Source organism: Fulmarus glacialis, unplaced genomic scaffold (genome assembly GCF_000690835.1).
Source record: "Fulmarus glacialis isolate BGI_N327 unplaced genomic scaffold, ASM69083v1 scaffold34790, whole genome shotgun sequence".
NCBI classification, from domain to species: Eukaryota; Metazoa; Chordata; class Aves; order Procellariiformes; family Procellariidae; genus Fulmarus; species Fulmarus glacialis.
This window is the reverse complement of record NW_009188897.1, coordinates 3,854-21,976: the sequence shown is the minus strand read 5'-3', so window position 1 is coordinate 21,976 and position 18,123 is coordinate 3,854. Positions and strand designations below refer to the sequence as shown.

Here is an 18,123-nt window from a genome sequence, read left to right as displayed (position 1 = left end):
AAACTGCGTAATCATGCCCTTAGCGAGGAAGTACTGTTGGAGTGTTGTATATTCACTTCAGTTGTTTCTCTGATAGAATGTTCATTCACTACCAAGTTCCTTGATTCTTGAAATTTCCTGAAATTTGAAGTCTTCCTGTTCTCTTACTATCACTATTCTTTTCATCTTTCTGTCTTCCTCCTTAATGATGTAGACTGGTGCCTTAGTTTCTTGTATGCTTTTTCTTTGCAGAATTACTTGGTGATGTACTGAAAGATCGGCCACAGGAAGCAGATGGAATTGACTCAGTAATTGTCGTGGATAATGTTCCCCAGGTTGGACCAGACCGGCTTGAGAAACTGAAGAATGTCATCCACAAAATATTTTCCAAGTTTGGTAAAATTATCAATGAATTTTATCCAGAAGCAGATGGGAAGACAAAAGGGTAAGTCATGATAACTCCTACTGGAAATAGGATTGAAACACTGCTCTGACTTACCCTTGATTATTAGTGTCAATACTTTGTGGCCAATTTTTATGGTCATAGTCATGCTCACCACTTTCTTCTACGTTAGTCTGTACAATCCTGACATCTAGTCTAAGGGACAAACAGAAGTTCCCTAGGGAGCTGAGAAGCTTAATTGCTCGTTCAGCAGCAGTGTGGGGGGAGATTATTTATGGAAACAGTTTAGCTGGGTTTGGAAGACAAATTTCTGTGCAGTACTAAATGGCTTTTTTTGTGTTAATTTTCTGCCATGGCTAATAAATAGGTTAAAGGTCCATTTTAGTTAAAAACTTGGTAGCAGTGGAGGTACTGTTTATTGCAAAATGGACTGTCAGTACTCTGTCTCTGGTTGCCAGTGCTTATGCTTACATTAGTGACTCGAACTTCCTTAAGTTCAGCGAGCCCTTCCCAGGACCCTTTTCTCCTTTGCCAACTTCTGATCCCTGTTCCTGGTTAATTGCAGCATCTGAAATTGAGAAGAAAGCTAACCAGAAATTATCAAGCCCATAGGGCAAGGGAAAGAAAGTTTTAGGGAGAAAAACCAGGCAAAAATGAATCTGATAAATACGAGGTTTTACTGAGTGTTGTTACTGTGGTTGGAGTATTGAGTCTGGGAGGAATCCATAGTTTAGAAAGCATAAAAAAAGTGGGTTTTCTGGAGTGGAGGGATTGTTGGTTCTGTAAGGTCAGCATGAGAAGCATGAGAAAATTATTCTCTCTCTCTGTGTTCGTGCCTCGCTTTGAGGCAGTGTGTGATAGTCTTCAGGATAGTGTTAATTTTAAGTCTGCTGTGCTATAAGCTAGATTGTATTAGTGGCAAGAAGGAAGCTGAATTATATTCAGTGTAATTGGGAAACGAGGGGTGCTTTGAGATGCCTGTGACAGCAAGATTTACAATTTATGAACATGATCTCTCATTCAGCTGGAAAGAGCTGCATACTTAACCTGTCTGTTACTAGCTCTCGTTCTTCTGTGTTGCATTGCACTTGGGTTCATCACTTAGTCTAGCCCATTTACAGAAAGGATATCCATTTAATTCAGGTCAAGCCCATGCAGCTAAAAAGTGTATATGTGCCTGTGGCCAAAATGGAGATTAATTGCTTTTGACCCTAATTGGTTAGGGACAGGACAAGAAGTTATTTTGTAGATGCTCTGTACTGAGTTCTTAGTTCATGCCCATTGTTTCTTTTTTATTTTATTTATTTATTCAATTTTTTATTATGAGCCTGTTACGTAGTCAGTGATGACTTCCGAACTTCCTACTTCCGTCTTCCTTTTTGGTAGGTACATCTTTCTGGAGTACATGTCTCCATCTCATGCAGTGGATGCTGTGAAGAATGCAGATGGATACAAACTGGATAAACAGCACACTTTCAGAGTCAACCTTTTCACAGACTTTGATAAGTGAGTGCAGCTATCGTGTGTATCTGTAGATTTTGGGATTCTAATCAAGAGTGCCTGCACGGAGTGTAACCAATCAAATTGCTCTTTCAGGTACATGACAATCAGTGACGAATGGGAAATCCCTGAGAAACAGCCATTTAAGGATTTGGTAAGGATATTTTGGAGAAGTGGAAAGAATATTTAGCATAATATGAAATGATTACTTCATTGCTGGAGTATTTGTATGGAAATAGAAATGATGTGTTAATAGTGTTGTTATAAGTAACAGTAGTGATCGCGTTCTCCTGTTCCTTCGTTCTCACTGTCACGAAGTGACAGGAAGAAATTAGTGGTTCTGCTTTCCACATAGGGTAAAACCTACGAGTAAATAATGATTTTGCACAAGTCATTTAAAAATAGAATTTTGAAAGCATCTTCTTATATTTTTAAATGTTTGAGGCAAACCTCTGTGTTTGTTACCGTTAGCTTTGTAAATAGTCCTGTGGAGGAAGGGATAGTTTTTATAAGAAAAATACAAAACAAAAAACCAAACCAAAACAAAAAACAAACAAACACCAAAAAAACCCTTAAGTTATTTTAGGCAAGAAGTGTTAAACTTCAAACCACCTTGAAGGTCCACCTTTTTGTGATCTGTTCTCTTAGCCTCCAATAACCAGTAGTTTGAGTTATTTAATTTCACTTTAAAAACTTGTTTGCAATGGTAAGACTCCAAAGTTGCATGCTCTGTGTAAGACCGACTTCAACCTGCCAGGTAGATAATAATTTGGGGAACTTGCCATCTTAGCCTTTGACTCACTAATAATCTTTTTGCTTCTGCTTTTCTTAGGGGAATCTCCGATACTGGTTGGAAGATCCTGATTGTAGGGATCAGTACAGTGTGATCTTTGAGTCAGGAGACCGCACCTCCATTTTTTGGAATGATATCAAGGAACCTGTTCAAATTGAGGACAGAGCAGTGAGTGTCCTGGAAGTGCTGTACATTGCAGATACACTGTCAGTCTCATTCATTTTATGACATTTCAGGTTTTTCTTTTTTTTTTAAAAAAGATACTTTTTCCCGTTGCTGAAATACTTTTTTATTCTTTTTGAAGAGGAGTGGTGAAATTACATCATTTAGAATTAGACTTAGCTGCTTAGGTAAAGCAAATGTGGAGTTAACTTGTTTGTGCTGTTCTTTTTTTTTTAACTGGTCCATGATGCCTATTAGTTTCCTTCATCTGTATATTATACGTGATTCAGAAAGACCTGAAAATGCAAAGTCAGAGTTTGAGGAGTACTATTCATTAGACCTGAGTATGTACTTAAGTATGCCGCTTCTGATCACTTTTTGCTTTTTTGCTGACCGCAGAGGTGCTAAAGAGGAATAGCTGGTTTGGTAATGGCATGTAAAAGGGAGAGTTAGTGTGCCTGTCTGCTGCAGGCAGTTGACTTGCTGAGAACTGTTGGTACCCAGAAGCATTTTCTTTAATAAGCATTACGCATTACAGTAGAAAGAAGTTGGCTCTGGGATGATGAGTAATTTTGCTCATCACCATGGTCACTGCCGTGGTCTATATTGCTGAAACCTCTCTTATTTAGCTGAAGGTCAAGAGCTGTATTGTTGTTGAAATACTTAGCCTTACTTCTGAGAGGAGTGTGTTCTTAGCAGGGCTGAAAGACAACAAGGAAACCTAAGCCTGTTAGGTGTGTTTAATTGTTATTATACAAAGGTTGTCACTGTACCTGGAGAATGTTTTTGGTGATCAGTAAGTTGAAAAGGTCTCAACTGACAGTTTTCAACCTGAAGAATAAGTATTGTGCATTATGTGTATGAAACTAAACTCCACAACTAGTCCAAGGTATCACTGATTCTGAGATCTTCACTTACTAAATGGATTTGCAAAACGTGATGCTACAAGCCACACATTAATTCTTTCCCCTTTAGGAATCCAGCATGAAATTAAACCTTTGTGTATACTTTTTTTTTTAAATCCAGCGGTGGACAGAAACCTATGTACGTTGGTCCCCAAAGGGTACCTACTTGGCTACGTTCCACCAGAGAGGCATCGCACTTTGGGGTGGAGAGAAGTTCAAGCAGATTCAAAGGTTTAGTCACCAAGGAGTGCAGCTTATTGACTTCTCGCCCTGTGAAAGGTACAGAGTATGACACTGGTTTGGGCTAAGGGATCAGAAGCATGAAGCACACACATTCTGGCTGCTGTGCTTTCAAATCTCATGTGGTTGGGGTCTTCTGTTCTCCTTTGCCTTTGGAAGTACTGCTTTTCATGCATAAGTCCTTCTTAGAATGAGTGAAACTTTGCCTGACTTTTCTTTGTCTTCAGGAAAGATACTTAACATAATCTGGAATAATTGGTCTACAAAACTGAGCTGACAAGTTTCCTCAAAGGTGTTATTATCCCAAGGGAGAAGACTGTATTTTTTCCTTTTTAGTTGGATAGGATATCTGTATTGTTAGATTTCTAGTTCTCTGAAAAGTTTCAGTTGAGTGGCATCCTCCAAATCTGTAGTACTGAAATGAATTCCTTAAGCTTTTTTTAACATTAAAGAGCTCTTTAGAGAAGGCTAAAATAATTTTGGGATTGAGATGCATCATCTTGTTTTGCTAGTTTTCAAGTAACATATTTGGAAGCAATTAGGTTTTGTGTTTTATTGTATTAAAGAGAGATTGTTTATCTTTAAATAAAGAAGTCTAGCATACCTATAGTTCAGGTTGGCTAAGGTCAATGGATTTATATTCAGTTCGAAACCAATGATGTTCTCATGGCAAAACTATATAGTAGGTAACAGTGTATTTGGTGAGTTCCCCTCTCTTGTAACATCGATGTGGGAAGACTTGCATATAAATCTAAAGTCTTTTCAGCCAGAGGGGTGCCAGGGAAATACTGTATTTTGGAAGCTTTTTTCTCCCCCTTATCACACTGTTCCTATTTTTCCCTCCTCTCCAAAAAATCTCATTAGAGAAACTACTGTTTGAAAGTGCATTGTATTTAAATATTATTTGGATGAAAGCCTGCTTGTACTGACATATTAGATGAAGTTTTGGCAGTGAAATTGATTATTTCTTTTGTAGGTATTTAGTGACCTTCAGCCCTTTGATGGACACGCAGGATGACCCTCAGGCTATTATCATCTGGGATATTCTGACTGGGCAAAAGAAGCGAGGATTCCACTGTGAAAACTCAGCTCACTGGCCTATTTTTAAGTAGGTTGAGAAACAGAATTAGAGTAGAGAGAAGTAGTCCCAGACTTCATTTAATAAAAAGGCAGTTCCTATCTAATACTCTTTTTTTTTTTTCTTTTTCTTTGCTTAGATGGAGTCATGATGGTAAATTCTTTGCTCGAATGACTTCAGATACCCTCAGCATCTATGAAACACCTGTAAGTTCTTGCTTTTTTTTGCATAACGCTTATTGTATTACAATGTCAGTCTTTCCCATGGTATCTATTTTAAAGGATACATTTTAATAATCCGCTCTAGAGCTGGGCTTAAAAGGGGAGAAATCTATTTGCTATTGTCTTGTTCTTTCCTCGGTAAAAAACTTCAGCTGAGTCTGACAGTAAATTTCACACCACACTTCTAGAAGGCCTAGACAGCTCAATATACTACTTATAAGAGTCAATAGGATCAAGGTTATGTGATGCCTCCCAGCTCTCAGCAGCAGGTCAGTGCCAAAGTGCCCAAAACGCACCATAAATTGCAGCCTAATCTAGTCTGTTTTGCTTTTTTATTATAATTCAGGCTGCTGTACTCATTAATTCTGTACAGCAATTTTTATTTTATTTGTAATTGTAGTATACATATGTTCATAACACAAAGTAGGGATACAGGATCTCTGAAAACCATACACAGTTTCCTAGTTTATGTGCTCTAATAATAAGAGTAGAAGGTGCATGTGTAAATATAAGAATGTTATTAACTTGAAAATTCACACCTTTCTCTTCTTTTAGTCTATGGGTTTGTTGGACAAAAAAAGCTTGAAAATCACTGGGATAAGGTGAGTGTTCCTTTGTAAAGATAACTGCTCTCTTTATTTGGAATCTTTATGTCTGAGGCTTTGTTATGGTGAGAGGAATCTTTAGACTGTTGACTAGAGCAAATGGCCTCATATGCTGAAGTGGTCAAATTAGACAAACTGGCAAAAAGGAATGGAAAATTCTCCATTTATTGATGGCCACAGCTGACAGCTTGTGTGCTTTGAAACCCTCTTTGTAGTACTGCTTAATCCAGGATCTAACTTGGGAGTCCTGTTCCTTGTCTACAAAACGAAACTGCAGTTTGTTAGGGAATATCTCCCTAACAAGATTTGTACGCTGGCTTAAAACAGTGTGCTGTATAGTGCCTGTTGGCAAGGAACAGGTTTGGTTTTGTGCATGTCTGCAGAATAGACACTGACTCCTGTGAGAGTTTTTGAGGTACCTCTCTGTAAAACAACAAGAAAATTAAGTGTACCCAGGTGCAAGAAGATTGTCTCCAGTGTAATTTAATAGGGTTTTTTTGCTCATTGGTTTAATCAGCCTGTTTCTTAGATCTTTGGCAGTTACACTGGGTGTAACCCCTACTCTTTAGTGAAATGTACTGTTTTGATAACCTTGGTCATATAGCAAGTTTAAATAGCAGTTTAAAAATCTGTTTTGGTATGATATGTGTAAGGTTATTAAATTGTCCTCAGTTGCTTGTCTCTATCTGTCTTTATTATTGAGAGTTGATATTTGTCTGCAACATTCAGATACAATGGTGAAAATGGTTTCTGCTTGTAGTATCTCTAACTAAAAATTAAAATGGCATATTTCTAACTTTCTTCCTGTAGAGACTTCTCATGGTCTCCAGGTGGTAACATAATTGCTTTCTGGGTGCCTGAGGACAAAGACATCCCAGCAAGAGTGACTTTGATGCAGCTGCCTTCTAGACAAGAAATTCGTGTGCGGAATTTGTTCAATGTCGTAGATTGTAAACTACACTGGCAGAAGAACGGGGATTACCTGTGTGTGAAGGTAGACAGGACTCCCAAAGGCACACAGGTATGTGGATTCTGATCATATTCATAAAATTTGGTTCTATCTCATGCTGACACCTCATTTTCTTACAGTACTGTCTTTTAATATAGGCAATTATGTGTTGTCAAAGCTATTTTTCATTTTTCCATTTGAATTTGAGGCATGTGGAGAGCAAACCGTATGTAATGTTGGCATCCAAGATTTGCTTTGACTTTAGCGTCATCTTGGACTTGGGTGAGAGCTATATGCCTCACCTCTTTTCCTACTCACTGTTAAGCAGTTGTTGAACAACCCGTAGGTCATGCTGCACAATGTGCCATATGTTTATCTGTCTTAATTAAATTTCCTAACAGTCTGAAAAGAAACAAATGCTTTTGTACAATTCTTAATTTATTCTTTATCAGAACAGGAAAATTTAGAATGTGTTCAGTAATGAGGCATACTGTATTTATCTGCTCTCATTAAAGAAACAAATCTTGACTCTGTCTCTCATCCTGTGTTCTGACAGGCTAATTGTGTAGTTGACCTTCTATGCCTAGCGATAAAATTATTTGCTCTACTACTTTTGTGCTGGATAATGAGCTGATTTTGGCCTTTACAGGGAGTAGTGACCAACTTTGAAATATTCCGAATGAGAGAGAAACAGGTGCCAGTGGATGTGGTGGAAATGAAAGGTAATGCCAAGTATTTCCTTACTTTTGATCTTTAACTTTTTTGAGTAGATGCTTGCATGTTTCTTACCAGTTCCTGTCAACATGTGACATAATTAGGAAGTTAACTCTTTTGATAGGAGCTACAGTATTCACGTTGCAGAGTGTCTCTTGTGAAAATGAGAAATCAAAACTTTTATTGCTATTCATGCTTGTGACTGACTTGAAAAATGACAGAACTGAAAATCTGTTTATTAATAAAGATGGTAGGGCTGATAATATGAGAGTATTTTGTAGAAGATGGGAGACTTTGGAGCTATTGTTTGACTGAAACACTTCCCATAACTCCCTGCATTTGTCTTATCAACCTGTGTTTTAAAAGATAGTCCATATGGCAAAGTCTGTTAACTGATGGGTTCCCTCTCTTCAGCGTCTTGGTTTTCTTTGGTAACTGCTTGAAATCAAAGCTTTATGTTGTCTTTTGACAGAGTTTTGACCTCTTTTTTTTTTGTTGCAGAAAGCATCATAGCCTTTGCTTGGGAACCAAATGGAAGCAAGTTTGCTGTGTTGCATGGAGAAACTCCACGAATTTCAGTTTCCTTTTACCATGTTAAAAACAATGGGAAAATAGAACTCATAAGTAAGTGACTGAAAAACAAGGGAAAAGTGCAGATACTAAGCATTTTTCATGGCAATAGATGCAGTAAACTCAAAATCATGGCTGTCTGTGGTGGATAGAATGGCAATAGGTGCTACGCCTGACATTGTATTCTAGAGATCTAACTTTCTGGTGATAGCTAAACTGTTTTCACTTTTAATCAGTCCAGGGCCTGGGAATAAAAGGCCTACAAGGCAGAATAATTTTGTGGCCTTGGGAAGTTCATGTGAGGTGATAGCGCAGACTTGGCTCACTTCAGATAAAATTTATTCCCAAGTTGGGTGTCTTCTGATCTTCTCTTTCTTCTGCTAGCTTTGGATGTTCTGGTGCCACTGGATTTTGTCTTTAGAAGTGTAGAGCTAAGGGCTGTTGCTAGGACTTGCTTGCAGAGTTCAGAAATGTCTTTGAGGAATAGATGGAGTTGACTGTTTGTAAGCTAATTGATGGCATTGGTTTGAGATCTTTTTCTGAATTTCTCTTGTTTCTTTCCAGAAACGTTTGACAAACAGCAGGCAAACACGATATTCTGGAGTCCTCAAGGGCAATTTGTAGTGTTGGCTGGGCTCAGAAGGTGAGTGTATTGCACAGGTTACTGAACACAACATTTATTTTAAGAAGGAAAAAAACTATAGAGTATCTCATCAAGAAGTATTTGGTATCTCCATGATGTTGCATTACTTAATCTGTAAAGCTATAATCCTGATACAGCTTTGCAAAAGCAAAGGAAAAGAAAAGATGCAATATCATGATGTAGCTTAGTCCTTTGTAATTTTTACTTGCTATTTTTGCCACATCAAATGAAGAATGCGTTTTTCAACAGAAAAGTGGACATGTAGAAACACTTTTCAGCTGTGTAAGTTAAATACTGACTCTCAACTAATCCAGTTTGCACCATGCATGTGGCTCTTATAATGCATTTGTTGTTGTCATAGCCTTGTGCTTCCTCATGGGCCATACCTCTTAATGAAAAAGCTGTTTTGTGAAAGAATTATCAAGAAAGTTTCACATTAGAGCAAGTGAAAATGATTTTTATTAACCAGTTGAGTAGTATTTGCCTTTACATGCTTTCAGACAAGCGCTGCTGTTAATCTTAGAAATCTATTTTTTTTTCTTTAATCTTGTCTTCACTACTTAAATACATCTAAGCATATGATGGTTAAACTTTGGCTGTAACTTGCCTATAGTATGTTTTCACTGTGGCTTTAAGAACAGAAATAAAATGGGTTAAGGGTCATTGAACATAGAAACAAAAGTGTCATTCTTACTTGGATTTTTGTTTTTATTCATCTCATTGCTTTCTAGCCACCAGGACTGGTATGAGCCTGTCTCTTGGTTGCTGTGAAAATTTATCTTTATAGTGGGGAGTTGTAAAGATGCAGCTTGTGAAATGCTTTTAAAAAAACAGGCTATACTAGTGTGTAAAACAATCTGTCTTGTTTTTGTCTTTGCAGCATGAATGGTGCCTTAGCATTTGTTGATACATCTGACTGCACTATGATGAATATTGCAGAACACTATACAGCTTCAGATGTGGAATGGGATCCTACGGGCAGATACATTGTGACTTCTGTGTCTTGGTGGAGCCACAAAGTACTAATGCTTGCTTTTTTTTTTACCTTTTTTTTTCCCCCCTCCTCCTTTCTCTTCCAGAGCTATTGGAAAGGGCTATTGGTTAGGAATAAAAAATGGAACCTGTCACTGGTCATATGACATAAAACCTGCACCATAGTTTTGTACGTTAATTTCTGAACATCAGTATTTATTTGGGCCATTAGCTTCACCGGTTGTCCAAAATAAATTCTGGAAGGGCAGTTCATGAGTCTAAACTGAGTGTCCTTTTTCTGAATTTTCATTACGTCTTTAGTGGTTTGAAACTTGATCTCTTTGTGGTCCACACAGAACAGCAGGATCTATTGCACCTGTCATTACTTTTGCATGGTACCAGCCACTGCACTGTAATCGTCTCCTGTACAAGTATAGAATCTGAGACTTAAGAATATGATAGGAGGGCTGGCTTAGTTTCAAACTGTTGTGATCCTCCAGAAGGTAACTTCTTGCAAAGCTTCAGTGGAACAGATATTTTGCTGAGGAATTTGACTTGTGCAAGGAAGGCACTAACAAAAAAAGCACCCTGTTTCTGCTGACTAATGGTGCTGATTTTATAAAAAAGACCCTTAAGACATGGAGCGAGGACTACAGTGTTAAGTTACAGCTTATCTTGACTGAGATGGTTGCACTACTCTTCCAGGTGGACAATGCATATTGGTTATGGACCTTCCAAGGCCGTCTACTTCAGAAAAACAATAAAGACCGGTTCTGTCAGCTTCTCTGGAGACCACGACCAACTACCTTGCTCAGTGAAGATCAGATAAAGGTAGTGTATTCCACTGACTCTTTCTGCAGACATTGATTTAGTGTATAAGCATACTTGGTTTACTCCCTTTTCTTGAGAGCGAGGCTTGAACTGTTACAGAATTATGCAACTGCCTTTCGCCCTGAATTTGTGAAAAAACATGTTGCTGTAGGGGACCTCACTTCTGGGAATGACTGTAAATATTAACTGTTCTTTAAGCTCAGAATAGCAATAGTTACCAGTTGTTCTTACAGTTACGGTACAGTGAAAGGGTATAAAGAATAACAAAATTGAATTTAGCTGTCCAGACTTCACTAATTGCATGCGTACAGAAGCATTTACATGATCTTACGCCAGGAAGAACAAACAAAATTATAGCAGAGGGAAATTGCCTAGAGGAGAGATGGTTTTTTAAAAAATGCATAGCCTGCTTAGGCCTACCGAAGGAGTTCTTACAGAATATCATGGTTTTGACTGCTAGTCTGATATCCTAGTTGAAATAAAATTCCCTGTTTTACAGCAAATTAAGAAGGACCTGAAGAAATACTCCAAGATATTTGAGCAGAAGGATCGCCTGAGCCAGTCCAAAGCTTCAAAGGCAAGACACTTTTGGAATATAATAATGTAGATGAAACTCTTGTAACCTGTCCTTAGTTATTTTGTAATGGTGATATGTAAGTTAAATTTCTTTTACAACCATTGTTGTAAAAGAACCATTGTTGTTCATTTGAATCCAGATGGTTAGAGTTAGTTCCAATAGGTAGTTGAGACAAATGCTACTAAACTGTCAGGTTAAATAATAATGAATCTGGAGAGGCACTGGTGTTACCTCATTAAGCAAAGACGGTAAAATTTTGGGGTTCTTGGTGAGTTGCTGCATTAGCCAGTCTTTAAATTAAGGAAAGCTCTTTAAACTAAAAAACACCTCACCAAAATAGCTTTTTGATTACATAGGAGAAGGATCTTTTTTCTTTTGTTTAAGTCAGTAGAAAGTGTGTTCATGAGAAAAAAGTTTGACTTGCTAACAAATGCATCGCATGTGGATTTGATTTATTGGGGAGGTTTAACGACCTCTTCCTGCCCCTGTAGGAGCTTGTGGAAAGGAGACGTACAATGATGGAGGAGTTCAGAAAGTACCGCAAGATGGCACAAGATTTGTACATGGAGCAGAGGAACGAGCGTTTAGAGCTTCGAGGAGGTAAGCCACACATAGTATTAGTAAAGACTTGCTGCTAGATAACTGCTGTTTCTTATCAAATAACTACCCTGTTCTGTGGATTCATCCACTACTTCTCTCCTCCCATTTTCTGCCAAAGCTAGTCCCTTGTTCTCTGAAGGTTATTTATACTTTTTATCCTGAATCACAACAGGACTCTTTTTTTTTTGTGGGGGAGAGGGGGAGAAGGCTCAAATATTGGTGGCTGCCAGCTTGGTATCTGTGTTTTACCTCACCTCTTTATGCTTCAAGGCAAGCATTGGCTTGACCTTGGGATAAGACTGTGAAGAGATTTGGGCGTTGCATTTAACCAGAAAATCCATAAGAGCTGTGCCGGGGGGAGACAGTAATGCCTTGGTTGTCATTTAATGAATTTAGCATGTACTTGTTATGATTTAAAGCACCAAATACCTCTTATTTCACTGCTGTTTTAAGGACTGTTTCTGCCGAGAACATCAAGTGTTCCGATTGCTGCTTTGTTTGATGCATTCAGTGTTAATGTTTTCTACATTCCAGGGGTAGACACAGATGAGCTGGACAGCAATGTTGATGACTGGGAGGAGGAGACTGTTGAATTTTTTATCAATGAAGAAATTATTACCCTTGCAGAACCAGAGTAATTAATAACTGTGGTAAGATAGCATACCTCTCAGTAGAGAGAAACTTTTTCTGTCAGCTACTGCTATAGATTCAATAATTTGCGTGACAAAGCTGTTTGTTTCTTGAGTGAATGTGTTGTTCTCTGAGTTGGTTTATGTTTTCTCTATGGCTAGAGGGGACAAAAGGTTTTTTTAAAAGTAATTGCAGACGGTGAGATTTATGAGTTGTACTGAGCAGAATACTGTGTATATCCTGTTTTGCCAGAGTGATCAAACCCACAACAGAGTAAGGGTCAACCTCTAAACACAGTGTATTGCAGACTCCTTAAGTTCTGTCAGTAGGAGGAATTTTGTGAATTCATATTATATAGTTGTATGTTAAAAATAGAGGCTACTTTCAGCCCCTGTTGTAGGAAATGTCAAGCTCCTAAGGAGACGTTTCCTAAGGACATTGTTATATTGAGGAGGGAAAAGATATTTTGATAGTGAAGGTGCTTACAGAGGACTTAAAACCTGGAATGGATTCCTGTTCTGTCATGTTTAGGACTTCAATTAAGGAAGAGGAAGGGGAGACTGAAAGCATGCCTTTTGCAGCTCTAAGTCACCCTACAGCTCTTTAGCCTCCAGATATCTAAGGAGTTCAAGTTCTACAGGTCCTGCGGGAACTGGCGGATGAAGTTCCTAAACCACTATCCATCATATTTGAGAAGTCGTGGCAGTCTGGTGAAGTTCCCACTGACTGGAAAAGGGGAAGCATAATGCCCATTGTTAAAAAGGGAGAAAAGGAAGACCTGGGAAACTACAGGCCAGTCAGTCTCACCTCTGTGCCCAGCAAGATCATGGAGCAGATCCTCCTGGAAACTATGCTAAGGCACATGGAAAATGAGGAAGTCATTGGTGACAACCAACATGGCTTCACTAAGGGTAAATCGTGCCTGACAAATTTGGTGGCCTTCTACGATGGGGTTACAGCATTGGTGGATAAGGGAAGAGCAACTGACATCATCTATCTGGACTTGTGCAAAGCATTTGACACTGTCGCACATGACATCCTTGTCTCTAAATTGGAGAGACATGGATTTGGCGGATGGACCACTCAGTGGATAAGGAATTGGCTGGATGGTCGCACTCAAAGAGTTGCGGCCAACGGCTCAATGTCCAAGTGGAGAACAGTGACGAGTGGCGTTCCTCAGGGGTTGGTATTGGAACCGGCGCTGTTTAACATCTGTGTTGGCGACATGGACAGTGGGATTGAGTGCACCCTCAGCAAGTTTGCAGGCAACACCAACCTGTGTGGCGCGGTCAACACGCTGGAGGGAAGGGATGGCATCCAGAGGGACCTTGACAGGCTTGAGAGGTGGGCCCATGTGAACCTCAAGAAGATCAACAAGGCCAAGTGCAAGGTCCTGCACACGGGTCAGGGCAATCCCAAGCACAAATACAGACTGGGCGGAAAATGGATTGAGAGCAGCCCTGAGGAGAAGGACTTGGGCGTGTTGGTTGATGAGAAGCTCAACATGACCTGGCAATGTGCGCTTGCAGCCCAGAAAGCCAGCTGTATTCTGGGCTGCGTCAAAAGAAGCGTGACCAACAGGTCAAGGGAAGTGATTCTCCCTCTGTACTCCGCTCTCGTGAGACGCCACCTGGAGTACTGCGTTCAGCTCTGGGGCCCCCAGCATAAGAAGGACATAGACCTGTTGGAGTGAGTCCAGAGGAGGGCCACAAAGATGATCAGAGCGCTGGAGCATCTCTTCCATGAAGACAGGCTGAGAGAGTTGGGTTTGTTCAGCCTGGAGAAGAGAAGGCTCTGGGGAGACCTTATAGCAGCCTGCCAGTACCTGAAGGGGGCCTGAAGAAAGCTGGAGAGGGACTTTTTACAAGGACATGTAGCAATAGGACAAGGGGTAATGGCTTTAAACTGAAAGAGGGTAGATTTAGATTAGATTATAAGGAAGAAATTCTTCACGATGAGGGTGGTGAGGCACTGGAACAGGTTGCCCAGAGAAGTTGTGGTTGCCCCATCCCTGTAAGTGTTCAAGGCCAGGTTGGATGGGGCTTTGAGCAACCTGGTCTAGTGGAAGGTGTCCGTGCCCATGGCAGGGGGATTGGAACTAGATGATCTTTAAGGTCCCTTCCAACCCAAACCATTCTATGATTCTATGAAAATACGAGCAGTATACCTCTTGGACCTGTAGAAAAATTAATAGCTTTGATACCTTTGAATATATTTGGATCTGGCTTACCTGTCTCCCATACATGGGAGATCCTCTTATGGAAGGAAGGGAGAGAGAAGCTGCTTAGTGTATGGATTTAAACAAACATCAGTTTAAGAACAGGTGAAAGACACGCTTATGTAGCCTTTCACCAGCTAGCATCTGTGGTGAGGTTGAGCTGTTTGTATAAAAGCACAGTAACTAACTCACTTCTTTTTTCCTTTTTTGCAGCACCACCATATCTTGTGCTGAAAAGAAGTTCGTTCATTTTCAGAAAACCTACGTCACCTTTGGAATTTTTAATCCATATTCTTACACTCTGGAAGGGTGGATGCACCAGTTTTTCTCCATTCTGACACATTGTAGTGCCTTTAAGTCTTGCTGCCTGCTGCAGTGAGATACTGGAAAGGCGCTGCTTTTAAATTTTTATTCTCTTCTTTTTAGGGTTTAATTTTTTTTTTTTCCCCTTTTCAATTCCACTACTACCAGTATTTACTTCCTGACGCCCGTGCAGTACTTACCAACTGGCACTTTTTGACTATTGCCAGTGAGGTGAGATTCATCAACCTCTGTCTTACACTCACGCACGATGTTTCTGTTTCAGGACTCTTTCTATGTCCCGAGTGCATGGACAGGTGTTCATTTCGTTTGGGGAAAAGTCAACAGAACCATTTTTCGTATGATGTGTTTTAGTGTGCTGAAGCAGCACTACAGTGGGCTATATCCTCCTCCTTTCAGATTGTGAAAGGATGTCTCCCTCAAAGAGCTGAATATGGAAATAAAAGCAGACCTATACTAAAACCAGGCTGGCTACGCGTTGTTTGTAGGGAATCTTTCCCTGAATGATGAAAGTCAAACATACCCAAAGTAATAAGAGTGTGTTCGCTATAATGACTGTATGGTTCCTTTGGATTTTTTTTAATCTCAGTTCGTCATGGCTCTTCTGGTTTTGTGTTGTGGTTGTTTTTTACTGTGATGATATTGCTCATTAATCTGACAAGTTGACCAGTTCACTATAGTGGAGTGACTAGAAAATGAGTGGATTTCTTAAATCATTTGCAAACGGATACTAGCCTCAGGAATTAACTGGATGAGTCCAAGTCTTATTAGTGAACATAGCAAACTTTCAGAGAAGTGCTCTATATAAACATGCCTTATGCTCCCTGTTACAGTACCTAGTTTCATTTCTAAAGCCCTCTGTGCTCAGAGCGGAGAAGTGTACTTAAAGCTGGTGGAGCAATTTCTCTGTATCTGTATTTATGAGTAGAAATTATTTTCTGGATATTGTCAGAGCAGTGAGAGAGATTGGCCTGCTGCTTGCCCTTTGAGGGGCAGAGGAGAACGAGGATGGTCCTGTCTCCTCTCCTGGACTGGCCAGTGAAATTGCTAATGTGAGCCCTCTTGACTGACTCGTTTTAAACCTTAAGCTCACTTGCATAGCAGTGTCTGACAGATCTGAAGTGGAAAGCAGGAAGTACCCTTTGGGCAAAGGGTAGCCCCACTCAGCTGGAGGCACCAGGGGACAGCAATATGTTTAGCACTTACTTTTCTTTGTCCTTAGGTGAACATGTTGTGATAGCAAATGCACAAACCTCTCAATTAACTCCCATGTTCTCTTCACCAGGAAGACTCTTTGAAATAATTGTTCCATAATGATGGTATTGACTTAGTTTAATTAGTTCACTCTTAAACCTGTGGGTGTTTTTTTTCCAGAAGTCTATCATTTTCCAGTTTTCTGCATTTGTTCATTCATAATCCATATATACAGATACATAGATGATTAAAGTTTTGTCCACAATATTTACCAAGCTCATCTCTCAACTGGACTGGGAAAAAATATTTACCTTCCAGCAAAACAGTGCAGAAGAACTTCTAGCACATCAAAGTTCTCCAGTAATGGCTTGAATTTCTATAGCAGGAATCATTTTCATTACCCTGTAGTTGTGAAAAGCCGACTGCTCAACCATTTTCTAAGTTATGAATTAAGTCGAAAGGTTTTTTTTTTCCCCCTGTCTCCATGCTGTGAAGTTTTAATAGGCTACTGTGTTTTATTCCTGGCCATTTTCAAAGTAATGTAATGCCAATATTAAATGGATTGATCATGAGTGGGGGGGGGAAGGAAAAAATCATCCAAACAAACAAAAAACCCCACCACCCAAAACTTGATGCTCCTGTAGGAGCTTTGGAAGCTGGCAAAATGTTGTCCTGACCAGCAGTTAAGGCCTCTTTTCATCTGTTAGCTGGCATTTCTGACACTGCTCCCTTCAGTTACTGTCTTTTCTGTAGTGTTTCTTACTTCAAATGCTTTTTGCAAATTATGTGCTACTAAAATTGCTTTATGGGTATGTATTTGGTAAACTAGTCTATTTGGCATATCTTGGAGTAACACGAGGAGTTGTAGTAGGGAGGAATCTATGTTGGTTTGTAGCTTCAAGTACTCCATGCCATGGGTTTTCAGCCTGTGGCCCTTACAGGGGCTTCTGAAGGATGGTCAAAACAGAAGCAGGTTTGTAGGTACTGTATAGAGATAATGTATGGGTGGGGAAAAGGGCTTCCAACAGCAGTTGTACCTCCACTGAATGCCTTCAAGGGTCCTGAATTTGGGCAGGAGGGACGGAGGGAAACAAACCTTAAGCATTAAGTAGGATAGTATCTCTCACTGTGTTTGTTAAAGTACTGTCTTAAGTATTTTTAATGATTGTTCTTAAATAGCAAGATTAACTGGAACAATTCACATGATCCTGGGCTAGTCTTCACTTTCACAGTCTTTATTTTGAATTTGTAATAAATAAACATTCTCATGGCCTTTTAACCATCTCCAGTCCTTAATGCAAACTTCATAGAGCAAGTTTTGTTCACTTGCTATACTAAGTTTTAACTTCTTAAATTCTAATATTTTTTAATAAAGCCTTACTGTAACTTTTATGAGCTTTGACTTGTTTACTGTCAATAAAGAATGAAGACAAAAGGTGATCTTGTTGTGGTTTTTTTAATAGGTTGTTGTAATGAATGGACTGACACTAAAAATGCTGAAGGATTGCCTTTCTGAACGTAGGAGTCATGAAATGCCACTGTGCATGAAGTGACAATACAATGGAAGCTTGCAAACTGCTTCCTGAATGTCTCAATGGCTGTTGTCAGTTCTTGAGCAAGCCTGGAGGGGCCAGGGTGTTTCTTGCTTCTTGCTCAGTTTTTGGTGGAGCTGTGGGCCCCTGTACCTGGTTGTGCTGCATGTTTGATCCTAGGGGAAGGAGAAACCTGGCATCCTAGAGGGTAGAAGATGAAGGCCTGCTCACCAAGGGTGTGTGCAGATGGATTTGCATGTGAAGAACTAATGGGCTTGCAGGTGTGTCTTTTTGCTCATCCTGACGCCTTTCACTGTGTCGGGTGCAAGGTGCGGTGGTGGCACGGTGCTTCCTGCAGCCTGGAGTGGCCGGGAGCTGCTGCAGCCCCTTCCTGCCCTGGGGCTCAGTGTTTCACTGCTGCCTCTCCTCCTGCTGTCCCTGCAGTCACCTCCCACTTGGGGGAGCGCGGGTGTTGCCTCCCTCTTC

General features: G+C 39.9%; 1 protein-coding gene across 1 annotated transcript; it reads left to right on the top strand.

Moving 5' to 3' along the window:
• Window positions 1-231: 231 nt before the first annotated feature.
• EIF3B (eukaryotic translation initiation factor 3, subunit B) lies at window positions 232-15,376 on the top strand (the record flags this gene model as incomplete). Its single annotated transcript, XM_009580299.1, has 18 exons — window positions 232-424; window positions 1,769-1,888; window positions 1,979-2,036; window positions 2,715-2,843; window positions 3,864-4,021; window positions 4,959-5,090; window positions 5,200-5,266; window positions 5,837-5,883; window positions 6,697-6,907; window positions 7,485-7,557; window positions 8,051-8,173; window positions 8,684-8,762; window positions 9,643-9,781; window positions 10,440-10,565; window positions 11,065-11,142; window positions 11,634-11,742; window positions 12,277-12,392; window positions 14,804-15,376. Coding segments are annotated over 17 exons (1,946 nt in total), but the record flags the coding sequence as incomplete, so codon positions are not given.
• Between the last annotated feature and the right edge of the window lie 2,747 nt (window positions 15,377-18,123).